Genomic DNA, 14,647 nt, shown 5'->3' on the forward strand with positions numbered 1-14,647 from the left:
ACCATTGACCTCATTCTGACCTCCGACAAGTCCAAGATCTCAAATAAAGGGGTTATAGCATGTGGGTTAAGTGATCATTATATGATATTCTGTACCCGAAAAAAACTAAAACAAAAGGCTGGCTGCCACAAAACAGTCACATCTAGAGACCTCAAAACCTACTCTAGCGAGGCCTTCAACCTTGAACTGGAGAGTCTGGACTGGTCAGATGAACTCAATGGTACACTGGTTGACGAAACATGGCTTGGTTTCAAAACCAAATTCTCAGCAATACTAAACGACATGGCCCCCCTAAGAACCACCAGGGTAAAAAATCGCGCTGAGCCGTGGATGCACTCCGAAATACTGGCCGCTATGAAAACCAGAGACAAAAAATGCTCTGAGTTTCGTAAAAGTCAGTCAAAGCTTACTAAAAGCACGAGCAGTGAACTCCAAGCCCACGTGACTGAACTCAAACTAGAAAGAAACAGACTAAGAAACGACGTAAACTCCATGATCAAAACTGCAAAAAAGAATTTCATCAATGACAAAACTGAGGAAAACAAAAACAAACCACGTGAACTTTGGAAATTACTCAATAATCAACTAGGATGCAGTAAAAAACTTAAAACCAGATTCTCAAACATAAACATAAAAACTGACAACACGCTCATCACAGACAAGCTGGATGTAGCCAATTACTTAAACATTTTCTTCACAAACATAGCCACAACACTGGTAAACAAACTACCCTCCCACTCAGGGCTTTATGGGGTAGAACACATAGTAGCTTTCTACAAAAACCTAGGGGTCCGCAAGGACGACTTCAAGCTGGAAATGGTAACAACAGATGAGGTACTCAATAAACTGAGCGCCCTCCAACCTAACAAGGCCACTGGCCATGACAACATCCCCTCCAAATTCCTCAGAGACTCAGCAGCCGCCATCACACCAATCATCACACACATAATAAACCTCTCCATAAAACAGGGACACGTCCCCAAGGACTTCAAAATTGCGAGGGTGACCCCTCTGCACAAAAAGGGCAGCAAATTAGACCCAGGCAACTACCGCCCTGTTTCTATTCTCACCTCCATCTCGAAAGTCATGGAAAAAATAGTCTACGAACAGGTCGAAAAGTACCTAGCGGAAAAAAATCTAATCTACGAATTCCAATCTGGCTTCAGAACATCCCACTCCACTGACACATGCCTTCTCTATTTGAATGACCACATCAAACAAGAGGTGGACGCAGGCAAATACTGCGGCATGGTCATGCTGGACCTACAAAAGGCCTTTGACACGGTCAATCACTCCATTCTGATTGACAAGCTAAAAGCAATTGGTTTTGATAGTCTATCAGTGAGCTGGATGCAATCCTACCTTGAGGGGAGGGAACAGATGGTGGAGGTAAACGGTACCCTATCCCCCCCCCTCACAGTGAGCTGTGGTGTTCCACAAGGAAGCATACTAGGACCGCTACTGTTCCTAATTTATGCAAATGACATGTCGTCAGCTTGTGACTGCAACTTGTTCCTGTTTGCGGACGACTCAGCCCTGCTGGTCTCTGACAAGAACAAGTTACAGGTTGAAAAAACCCTCAGCTCGGAACTAGGCAGAATCTGCATATGGCTCGCTGATAACAAACTATCATTACACATGGGCAAAACAGAGTCCATTCTCTTCGGTTCAAATAACAAACTCAGCAAGACCGACGGCTTCTCAGTTACAGTGGGTGACAATATTGTCACAAGGAAAGATGAAATTACCTACCTGGGGTCCATCCTAGAGGCTAATCTCTCCTGTGACAAAATGGCATCCAATGTAATAAAAAAAAGTCAACCAACGAACTCGATTCTTGTACCGGATCTCCTCTCTGGTAAACAAGAACACCCTGAAGACTCTGGCAGGAGCACTCATTCAGGGGTACTACGACTATGCTTGCACCTCATGGTACCAAAGCACCTCAAAGGCGCTAAAAACAAAATTACAAACATCTCAAAACAAACTGGTCAGACTACTGCTTGACCTTACTCCTAGAACCCACCTCACCCCTGCCCACTTCGACAACCTAGGATGGCTTAGAGTAGACGACAGAGTACAACAACTTGCAATGGGCCTGGTCTACAAGATACACTACACGACCAAGGTACCCATGTACATGTCAAAATACTTCCCAAAGGTCAGTGAATACCACGATCACAACACCAGAGGGAGCTCCACAAATCATGTCAAACCCAGATTCGGCTCAAATAAGGGACTAAACACGTTTCGCAATTATGCCACATCAATGTGGAACGCCCTACCCAAAGCTGTAAAGGAATGTGGATCACTACCCACTTTCAAAACCTCTCTCAAGGGACACCTACGGGAGACTGCAATTCAACACTGGCCCCTGTAAATATCCTAACCCAATCATTCCAACCCCCTCCAATGTACAGTCATTTACCTAGTATGGTTTTGTCAATAGTTCAATGTACAATTGTGTTTGTTTGTACAGTGTCTCCTCCCCCCCCCCCTCAATGTACAGTGTTACTTGTTTATACAGTGTGCCCCCCGCCCCCCCCCCCCCCCAACCACCTCCAATGTAAATTACCCAGTATGGTTGTCAATATCCCAATGTACCCAACCCCCCCCACCCAACCTCCAATGTACAGTTTCTACGTCAAATGTATATACTCCCTTTTCTTGACTCCTTCTGTATCACAAACAGTACTGTATTTGCAAATCTGGTATGTCATAAATGTATAGATGTAGCAGTACTGACTATCTGTATGTCATGTATGTCATATATGTCTATATGAATTGAAAATGGGGGACCCTGATGGAAACAAGACAAACGTCTTTCTCAGGTCTGCATCCCCTTAACAATTGTATGTATTGAGCCGTACTGTATTGTACCCATTCTGCAATCTGTTAAATAAAGTTTTCATTCATTCATTCATTCAAAGTAAAAGTACATATTCTACATGATGTTTGTGTATCCATTAACCTCTATAGGTTGTGTTAACCTCTTTAGCCCTATTTTCTGAAAAATCTGCCTAAAAATACATACCTACAGCTCCACTTCTACAAGGTCCATTTGTTTGTTCTTGGAATCTAGGGACATCTATGGATCTCAGGGAATGTATTCCCAGTGTCAGAAATATTGTGTCTGTTACTAGGCTTGAGTAAATTGTGATGAAACAAAAAGGAGAATATAAATTATGATTTTTCTTTGCATCTTTGACAGTGAATAACACCATGCTAAAAATGTCCAGACATTTTATTTATCTTATTCTTTTCGGGATTATCTACCACAAAACTGAACATTATTCCTACTGGTCAGTGGGATGAGCCACACATTTCTCCTTCTGCAGTAACAGCTTCAGGAGGAGGAGGAGGAGGGGGGCTACTGTCCCCAACACCATGTCACTCACTATCAGAGTCTTGTCCGTCCAGCCAGTACACAACACCAGCCCCGGGACACGACACGATCCTGTCCTCTTCAACCTCATATAACCCCTCCCATACCCATGTCAGCACACGCACACACTGACACACACAAGAACAAGGACATGCACACACACACACACACAAGAACAAGGACACACACACACAGTTAAGTTCAGTAGGTTATTCTTGTACCTCAAGGACATCTGTTGTGCAGTACCCTTCACGCTGCAGGATATGGGGGAAATCTACAGTGACCTATCAGGCTACCATTCAATGATCCAATTTGATCAAATCGATTCACGGTGCAATTATTTATTTGATCCCATGATTCGATACGTTGTGTTTTCAATATATATATATACCGGTATATATATTTCAAAGCGGTTCACTGAATAATTACCTCCAAGTATTGTTGTTACACTTCATAGTTAACTCATTCTGCGCCAATCACGCATGTTAACCTTCAGGAGCCATTAGGCCAGTTTGATGTTGATATGACATGATATGATATATTTGCATTTATAATGTGCCCCCCAGCCAATTTTTACATCGGTCCGGGGCGCAGACGGGAAAAAAGAATATGAATAAATGGACAGGACAAAGAAAACGGAACCAGGCAGACGGACAGACAGAGAACATAACATGTTATTTATAACATGACTGCATGTTAACCTTCAGGAACCATTAGGCCAGTTTGATGTTCTTTATAACATGACTGCATGTTAACCTTCAGGAGCCATTAGGCCAGTTTGATGTTCTTTATAACATGACTGCATGTTAACCTTCAGGAGCCATTAGGCCAGTTTGATGTTCTTTATAACATGACTGCATGTTAACCTTCAGGAGCCATTAGGCCAGTTTGATGTTCTTTATAACATGACTGCATGTTAACCTTCAGGAGCCATTAGGCCAGTTTGATGTTATTTATAACATAACTGCATGTTACCCAGGGCTGGGTATCAGCACTGATCACACCTGATTCGATTTCACTTGATTGTGTGTACCGCCTCTAACAGACGAGAAGTCATTGTGAAGTATGATGTCACTGTATTGACATCATAATCTGTGATGCTAATTTTCCATATCGCCTTCACAGATCGTCTTTCAAATGCGATCAGTTGTTCATTAATTCCAGGGTCCAACCTTTCAAGAGGCTGTTTTGCCTGTTTGCAATTATTGATCTTGCGAGCATGGGGGACAAAAGTAGGCCTGTCAATCGAGACCCGTTTCCACACATGGCTAATGGGCATGTTTTCCAGATGAATGTTAATATATTGACAATGTTCAACTGAAAACGCTGGGTGTAGTCTAGCCACAACAGAGCCCAGCTCGCTTACACGTGGTAATAATGTCTAGATCCCATCACTTGGAAGGACGTTTCGAATGGGGGTCGTCACTATTTAGCCAAGCTGCGAAGCCAAAAAGGTTGTTTACAATCCTGTATTTTAGCTTAACCCCAACCATAACCATATCCCATGCCATGGTCTCTTTATTTCCTGTAGCTGAACTTCATGATAAAGATGCTAGCTAGTGTAGAAGCACACACATGTTAAGCTAGCTCACTATCCTTACAACAAAGATATCAGAAGAAGGGACTTGGTGTTTTTCATTCAAAATTGACAGACTTTGAGTGCTAACATATACGCTACCTTTCTAAATAGTGTCACAAGGAAGTTCAAAGACAAAATTGGCGAGATGGCAGTGTCCTTCTTGCCTACCTAGAAACACAAGGTGACCACAACAAGCCTGATTTGTGCTGCATTTGAACATTATAGCCTCACCTCCTGATGAATTGAAAACGGGGGACCCTGATGTAAACAAGACGAAAGTCTTTCTCTGGTCTGCATCCCCTTAACAATTGTGTGTATTGAGCTGTACTGTATTGTACCCATTCTGCAATCTGTTAATAAAGTTTTCAATCAATCAATCAAACCCCCATTCCACAAGAGCATTCTTCTTGTTCGAAATGAGCAAATTGAGATTTTGGTTTTGCGCTAGGGTTGCCGTGGTGATGTGACATTTCCCATGACTAATAAACTCATGACAACACCGGTATTGCCGGTGACACCGAACATTTTACATAATGACGCCCAATATCTGCAGAGAGCTTAAATGGATTTGGAAATCCATTGGAATGGAGAACGCATTTATATGGCGTTTCTATCCAAAGTGCTTCACTTTTTTTTCTTTTTTTTCACATTTTACCCATTCACTCACACATTCACACGCCAACAGCTAGGTGACCATGCAAGGTGCCAACCTGCTCATCGGGAGCAATTAGGGGTTAAGTGACACGCTGCCTGGGAGGACGACCACTATCTCCTGAGCCACTGTCGCCCCCCAATACAGCGCTTACAGTGCTACATTGATCCGCTGTGTCTAGTCTGTTTTTGATTAGTTTTCAATGACTAGGAAATGAATATCCATGGAGAATCCATGGCCTCTTCCTGTGATCACAGGGATATCTGACGGTCGGTGTGGATGACTCTTGCTTTTGATACACGGCTCCTACCAAGTGTCATCAGTCCTTGCCCCACAATGGTGGAATGAACTACCCACCCCAGTTAGGACAGCCGAAACCCGTCCAATCTTTCGCCGTCGACTAAAGACGCACTTCAACCATTATCTGATTTTTTTTTTTTTTTTAAGTTATCTAACCCTAACTAACCTTACTGCCATGCACTTGTCCTAATAAACTAACCTACACTGTAACACACTTTGATGAACATTGTTACTCAGCTGATAGAGTTGTGCCCTTCCTGATGACTTGTCATACAGAACTTGTAAGTCGTTTTGGATAAAAGAGTCAGCTAAATGACTAAATGTAAATGTAAAAGAGTTTTAAATAAAGAAATGGGACCTTTGCCTCCCGCCTCCAACGCGGAGCAGAGGAGACTAATGGGAGAGGACAGACGCTACATCCAAGGACGGCCCGTGAGTTTGATGCCGTGTCTCCTGCTCGCGGGGGAATGTGTGGTTTACCACATACAGTAGATGTGGGGTGTAACTCATCAAACACGCTTATCGGGTTTGATCTGTAGGTGGAGAAGCAGCTTTGTGGACATTTACATTTGGTCATTTACGCTTTTGTCCAAAGTGACTTACAAGTTGTGTACAACAAGTCCGCAGGAAGCAGTAGTGTAGTCTAGAGGTACACTGGAGAGACTCAAGTGTACTGCCTGCAAAATGCCGATAATCATGGGGTACCCTCTCTGCAAAGTCCAAAGCATTTAAATCTCCCCAGCTGGAAAAGCTGGAAAGGTAATTGGCTTTCATATAATTTACATAGTATGGTTGTCAATATTCCAATGTACAGTTTTGCTTGTACAGTTGTACAGTGTTTCCCCCCCCAACCCCTCCCTACCCAACCCCCCCCCCCCACACAACCCCACCCAACCTCCTCCAATGTACAGTTTTTACGTCAAATGTATAAACTCCCTTTTCTGGACTCTTTTTGTATCACAAACAGTACTGTATTTGCAAATCTGGTATGTCATAAATGTATAGATGTAGCAGTACTGTCTATCTGTATGTCATGTATGTCATATATGTACTGATGAATTGAAAATGGGGGACCCTGATGTAAACAAGACAAAAGTATTTCTCTGGTCTGCATCCCCTTAACAATTGTGTGTATTGAGCTGAACTGTATTGTACCCATTCTGCAATCTGTTAATAAAGTTTTCAATCAATCAATCAATCAATCAATTACTGAATGCTCTCAGTTATGTGTGGATGCATGTATTATTATATATCTATTATTATTGTTGTTGTTGTTGTTGTTGTTGTTGTTGTTATTATTATTAGAGTTACGCCTCAATGGCCTTCTGTCAGAAATAGTGCTGCCCTACCTGGCTTAGGCCACACCCCCAACACTACTTGGGCCCCCCCCCCAATAATCACAGTGTACCCCCAGCAAAAAGCTAGACTACACCACTGATTGATTGATTGACTGGAAGGAAGGATACAACTCTCGCAGCTAAGGGTCAGTGATATTGTTCGTCAAACAGTGTCGAACATGAGTGCTACAGTCATAGTAGACATACTAGCATAGTAGGTAGGTAGTAGCCTAATATAGGCAAGGTGGATTACTTAGTAGCAAAGTGCATACTAGTAAAAGACAGTATGACGGTTAGTGTTTTGTTTTTTTTACATTACCAACATAAACAAACCTTTTATAGCCACAAAATGCAGCATACAACTGAAAACTCATATTTACCTGTTGTCTGTTAGTCCTTGTGGCGGCAAGACATCAGCAAATTAGCTAGTGAATGAAGACGTGTCTCCATTCCATATTTATTTAATTGTATTTGTATTTTGTTTTCCTTTAATGCTACCATTCATTAGGGGCTGGCTTTCAGCACAGATTACCAGATTTTATTTTATTTTGATTCACAAGGTTTTGATTCAATATCAATTCATATAGGCTATATATAAAGAATATCGGCCGATATATCATTTATTTTTTTCAGAAGCAGATCCTGAGACGAAAGTGGGGATGGATAGGCCATACTTTGAGGAAACCGGCAACCAGTACTACACAACAGGCCCTGACTTGGAATCCCCAGGGGAAGCGGAAGAGAGGGCGGCCTAACAACACCTGGAGGCGGGACACTGAGGCGGAGCTCAAGAGACAAGGAACCAGCTGGGGGAGGCAGAAAGGACAGCCCAAAGCCGTGTTGGATGGAGAACAGTCGTAGATGGCCTATGCTCCATTGGCCTATGCTCCACTAAATCCAGTATCAGTCGGGCTGACCATCAACACATATCATGGTTATTATAAATATTAGCATGGATTGAGCCAGGCTGCCATACTGACCATCAACACATGATTACCGTAGGTACACAGCATGGCTGAGACAGGCTGCCATGCTGACCATCAACACATGATTATTATAAGTAACAGCATGGTCGAACTAGTTCCTCTCGAGAAGGGAACAAGCATCCTTTCCTGATGTAGCTGAACTACTTGCGACTTTTGCGCTGAGTTTTGTCTTCCCTACAAGACGTGGGTGATGGTTCCGCGCTGGCGACTGTCTCCTCATCTCTGTTCTCTTCACGTGCTGCCGCTGCTGCCGAGCGGTTATACAAGCGGCCTGCCCCGCCGCCCCCTTCCTTCCCGCTCGTTACAACACTCACTACACACCCACACCTTCTGCAGAGGAGTAGCTGAACTGCCCACATGCTGGTGGACACACGCATCAAACCACTTCTCCCTCCGGCGCGCAAGCTATTTAGAGAAGCGATTTGCACGTGTGTCGTCTCTTCAGTGAGCTCAAGGTGCTGGAAGTGGTGTGTTATTTTGTTTTGTTAAAATAATGTGTTAAATAGCTCTACATTCCCCAACAGCCATCACGGATATAGAGTGTATCATGTTCAACCCAGATTCGGCACAAACAAGGGTCTAAACACGTTTCGCAATTATGCCACAACAATGTGGAACCCCCTACCTACCAACAGCCGTAAAAGAAATTTTTAATCCCTACCCACCTTCAAAACCGCTCTCAAAGAGCACCTACGGGAGGGTGCAATTCGAAACTGGCCCCCGTAAATGTCCAAATCCCCCCTCCCACCCACCCACCCACCCCCTCCTGGTGTTTCCTCGCCCTCGTATGTATATATTTTCTGTTAGGATCTCTGGTTAACAGTACTGTATATTTGCATATCTTGTATGTCACAAATGTAACAGTACTGTATGTCATGTATGTCAGAAATGTCAAGATATATATCTGTAAAAAAATAAGGAAGTTCCAGGCACTCTTCTTGTATATAAAAAAGGCTTTAATAAATAGCTTAGTTCATTGTAGAACCATTAAAAAAACACCAACATGTTTCGGCCTCTCTATCGGCCTTCTTGCCCTTTTTATATACAAGAAGAGTGCCTGGAACTTCCTTATTTTTATTCAACTGGCTGCCCTTATCCAAGAGCACCTTTAAAGAAACAATGGATTCACACCACAAAGACGCTGCCTGCAGCCCTCCTTCTTGTTCAAATATATATATCTGTATGTTGCATAATGTCATTAATGTCATTATGAATTGAAAATGGGGGACCCTGATGTAAACAAGACGAAAGTCTTTCTCTGGTCTGCATCCCCTTAACAATTGTGTGTATTGAGCTGTACTGTACTGTACCCATTCTACAATCTGTTAATAAAGTTTTCAATCAATCAGTAACATGGCTCAGTAACATGGGACAGTAACATGACTCAGTAACATGGCTCAGTAACATGGGACAGTAACATGGGACAGTAACATGGGTCAGTATCAGTAACATGGGTCAGTATCAGTAACATGGGTCAGTATCAGTAACATGGGTCAGTAGTATCAGTAACATGTGTCAGTATCAGCACCATGGGTCAGTATCAGTAACATGGGTCAGTATCAGTAACATGGGTCAGTAGTATCAGTAACATGGGTCAGTATCAGTAACATGGGTCAGTATCAGTAACATGGGTCAGTATCAGAAACATGGGTCAGTATCAGTAACATGGGTCAGTATCAGTAACATGGGTCAGTAACAAGGGTCAGTAACATGGGTCAGTATCAGTAACAAGGGTCAGTAACATGGGTCAGTATCAGTAACATGGGTCAGTATCAGCACCATGGGTCAGTATCAGTAACATGTGTCAGTAACATGTGTCAGTAACATGGGTCAGTATCAGTAACATGGGTCAGTATCAGCACCATGGGTCAGTATCAGTAACATGTGTCAGTAACATGTGTCAGTAACATGGGTCAGTATCAGTAACATGGGTCAGTATCAGTAACATGGGTCAGTATCAGTAACATGGGTCAGTATCAGTAACATGGGTCAGTAACATGTGTCAGTAACATGGGTCAGTATCAGTAACATGGGTCAGTATCAGCACCATGGGTCAGTATCAGTAACATGTGTCAGTAACATGTGTCAGTAACATGGGTCAGTATCAGTAACATGGGTCAGTATCAGTAACATGTGTCAGTATCAGTAACATGTGTCAGTATCAGTAACATGGGTCAGTATCAGTAACATGGGTCAGTAACAGTAACATGTGTCAGTAACATGGGTCAGTATCAGTAACATGGGTCAGTATCAGTAACATGGGTCAGTATCAGTAACATGGCTCAGTAACATGGGTCAGTATCAGTAACATGGGTCAGTATCATGGCTCAGTAACATGGCTCAGTAACATGGGTCAGTAACATGGGTCAGTAACATGGGTCAGTAACATGGGTCAGTAACATGGGTCAGTAACATGGGTCAGTAACATGGGTCAGTAACATGGGTCAGTATCAGTAACATGGGTCAGTATCAGTAACATGGGTCAGTATCAGTAACATGGGTCAGTATCAGTAACATGGGTCAGTATCAGTAACATGGGTCAGTAACATGGGTCAGTAATATGGGTCAGTAACATGGGTCAGTAACATGGGTCAGTAACATGGGTCAGTAATATGGGTCAGTATCAGTAACATGGGTCAGTAATATGGGTCAGTAACATGGGTCAGTAACATGGGTCAGTAATATGGGTCAGTATCAGTAACATGGGTCAGTAATATGGGTCAGTAACATGGGTCAGTAATATGGGTCAGTAACATGGGTCAGTAACATGGGTCAGTAATATGGGTCAGTAACATGGGTCAGTAATATGGGTCAGTAACATGGGTCAGTAACATGGGTCAGTAATATGGGCCTCCCAGTCCCTCCGCTCTGCAGTAAACAGAAAATACTATTTATTTCAAGAAATATTGCCAAGTCAAATTTGCTTACTGCTCTGGGAGATTATTTTACTTGTTTCAAGGACACATTTGCTTAAAACAAGACAATCTATATCAGTGATGGCTGTTAGTCAGAGCTATTCTTTTTAACAACAACAAAAACACACTTACAGCACCTTGGCTGTGCTCTTCTAAGACCATCATCTAAGTCGTCATGAGGGCTTAGTATGTCACGTAGTATTATTCCATTCTACGACTACGTTTTACAGGATTCCCACCACCTCTGTTACTAAAACCATTATAATCGCTTAGAGAAAGAAAGAGAGAGAGAGTGCTTAAATGACCAACTCACCCCTTGTCTGCAAGCTTGCTCATTCAGGGCTCGGACCCACGCTCTCTGCCAGTGCTCCCGGAACGACTTGAAGGAGAAGAGCGAGGCCAGCAGACCCTTGACCCCCGCCTCGGAGGCCGGACCCCCGTCCCAGCCGAAGCGCAGCTTCAGCAGGACCCCCCACACGCCTCCCGTCTGGGTCCGGTGGGACAGCTTGAAGGGGGTCTGCCTGGTGGTGGTGGCTGCGGCCCGCTTGCCTCTCCGGAGACGCAGTAGACTCAGCGAGTATTGGATCAACCACACCAGCACGATGATCAGGGAGGCCAGGAAAAGCCCCACCAGACACAGCCAGCTCAGGTCCTGCAGGAGCTCCATGGGTGTCTCCTTCCTGGGCCTCTCTCTCATAGCATCACGGTCGTCAGGGGGGAGAGAGCCGGGCCGGCGAGCTGCAGCAGAGAGAGCCAGTCAATCAGTCAGACTGTGACAGACTGACAGTCAGTATCTTCATCCATGGGGTCACCAATGTGCAATGACACAGGAACGGCACACACCACATAGAACTATAGACGCTGAACACGGCTGCCTTGAACTGGTTAGCATATTTTCTAGGTCACATTTGTGTGGCACCTCGAGTCGTAGCAGGCAGCGCATTGGAAATGGACGTAGATTATACTACAGTAGTACGTAGCATGCATGACACGATGCTGTCCACGTCTGGAAGGCGAACATTTGGGAAGGAAGGGCAAATATTTAATATCTCAATTTATAGACACAAAAATACCTACCGGTTTAACTTGAACGGTCCGAGCTGCGGCTCCTGTCAGTGATGATGGCATCGAATGAGAGGAGTCGGTAATATGAAGCTGTGCGGACTGGAGCCGACTACCGTTAGACCGTGTGTGTGTGTGTGTGTGTGTGTGCGTGTGTGTCAACAACAGCTCCGAGTCATAATAATCACAAACGGAATATCCACATGCACACAAAGTATTCCAGATACCATGGCAAATAGCCGCCCGTTTAATGTCTCATTATTAATGTTATACATTCACACTTGTGCTTGCAGATCCTCGAGATATATTATATCTGTATCAATATGCATTACCATATAAACTGACCTATGTATAAAAAGGACGGAAAGACACAGCGGTGAATTAAACTTGGTAACATTGAGGTGTTTACATACCTCAGGATCCATCATCATAATTCAGGTTTTCTCGCTTGTCTCTTTATCCAGAGGCGTGTGGCTAAATGTCTGACGTGACGCCGCGCAGAACACATGACGTTAATAACGGTGTTTACCGTGCGGCGTCGACACGGGATGGAGTCATGGAGACTCCGCGTTACATGGAGCTCGTGAGGGGAGACCACTGCACTTCCGCGTTACATGGAGCTCGTGAGGGGAGACGCGTTATTTTTTTCCGTAGCCGCATTTTGCGGAGACGCTCTCTGATTGGCCACTGACTGACGCTCTCTGGTTGGCCACTGACATGTGCGCCCAATCGCGTGACGGGCTGTGTCTTTGCCCATTTCCGGGTCTAACAGCCTGCAAACTACCTAACGCCTAGTTATATCACTGGTTAAGCTTAGGCGACTCTTTCTAAGTTGGTTAAGGTTAGAGTTTGGAATCAGGGCTGGTGTTCTATCGCCTTGCTCGAAGACAAACTCTAACCTTAACCAACTTCGAAAGAATGCCTAAGCTTAACCGGTGTAGAAACAGGCGTCACACGATTGGGCGCACATGTCACATGAAGTGGCCAATCAGAGAGCGTCTCCGCAAAATGCGGCTACGGAAAAAATAACGCAGGGGAGACCACTGCACTTCCGCGTTACATGGAGCTCGTGAGGGGAGGGGAAAGGGGCGGGGCGTACGCCGTAGCACTAGCTACAACACTTACGTCAAGGCTTTGATTGATTGATTGATTGATTGATTGATTGATTGATTGATTGATTGATTGAAAACTTTATTAACAGATTGCAGAATGGGTACAATAATACAGTATGGCTCAATACACACAATTGTTAAGGGGATGCAGACCAGAGAAAGACTTTCGTCTTGTTTACATCAGGGTCCCCCATTTTCAATTCATCATAACATATTATGACATACACAACATACAGTACTGCTACATCTAGACATTTGTGACATACCAGATTTACAAATGAATCAACATTCATTCAAGCGCCTCCCCCCCCCCCCTATCACTATTCACTATTCACTCCAGTGGGCTGGAAACTCTCACAAAACCTTCCATTGGACGGGACGCATACCGACGACAGACAGTGGCGGACTGGGACACAAATTCAGCCCGGGACATTCAGACGCACCAGCCCACACACCGGCCCACGCACCGGCCCCGAAACCGGCCCACACAACGGCCGTTATGAAACACTTGTCCAGTATTAAACAACCCAAGGCTGTGGCTAAGGAGTCAACATCAGGGAGACCAAATCTACACACCGCCCCTAGAGGTGCACTCATGCACAGTGCACACACACACACACACAGAGACACACACATACATATACCGTTACTTCCTGTCATTGGCATATGTTTTTTTTTTTTACTAACATCTTAGTGCCTCATTAGCCTAGGGATTAAGGATACATGAAGTATTAACTACACCATAATAATATTGAGGTTTTGATCCATAGAAAAGGTCTGTGCTACACAATTTCAGTTAGATTGGATTTATTGTCCTTTAATGTGGCACTCATGACATTAGTTGCTTGCCGTTTAATCAACATCGAAAGACCCCCCACTTCCTCCCAGACACCCATTCCAAGAGCTTGTTTTCTCTCTCTCTCTCTCTCTCTCTCTCTCTCTCTCTCTCTCTCTCTCTCTCTCTCTCTCTCTCTCTCTCTCTCTCTCTCTCTCTCTCTCTCTCTCTCTCTCTCTCTCTCTCTCTCTCTCTCTCTCTTCTCTCTCTCTCTCTCTCTCTCTCTCTCTCTCTCTCTCTCTCTCTCTCTCTCTCTCTCTGTGTATGTGTCTCTGTGTGTGTGTGTGTGTGTGTGTCTCTCTCTCTCTCTGTGTCTCTCTCTGTGTCTCTCCCTCTCTCTGTGTGTCTCTCTCTGTGTCTCTCTCTCTGTCTCTCTCTCTCTGTGTCTGTCTGTCTGTCTGGACTGGGCTCTCTCTCTCCCCTCAGGGTCAGCTGTGCTGGACTGGGCACTCTCTCTCCCCTCAGGGTCAGCTGTGCTGGACTG

The 14,647-nt window shown here is 44.3% G+C and overlaps 1 protein-coding gene across 1 annotated transcript in view; it reads right to left on the reverse strand.

Moving 5' to 3' along the window:
- Positions 1–12,762, reverse strand: part of c2cd2l (c2cd2 like) — a 77,992-nt gene extending 65,230 nt beyond the window's left edge. Inside the window, exons 1-2 of the mRNA XM_084319940.1 lie at positions 12,630–12,762; positions 11,468–11,892 (exon numbers count right to left, since the gene is read on the reverse strand). Of these exons, the coding sequence (XP_084176066.1) occupies positions 11,468–11,851 (384 nt within the window). The 5' untranslated portion in view covers positions 11,852–11,892; positions 12,630–12,762. The remainder of the gene's footprint in view (positions 1–11,467; positions 11,893–12,629) is intronic.
- Between the last annotated feature and the right edge of the window lie 1,885 nt (positions 12,763–14,647).

This window comes from Notolepis coatsorum (assembly GCF_963971535.1).
Source record: "Notolepis coatsorum genome assembly, chromosome: 8".
Classification (NCBI taxonomy): Eukaryota; Metazoa; Chordata; class Actinopteri; order Aulopiformes; family Paralepididae; genus Notolepis; species Notolepis coatsorum.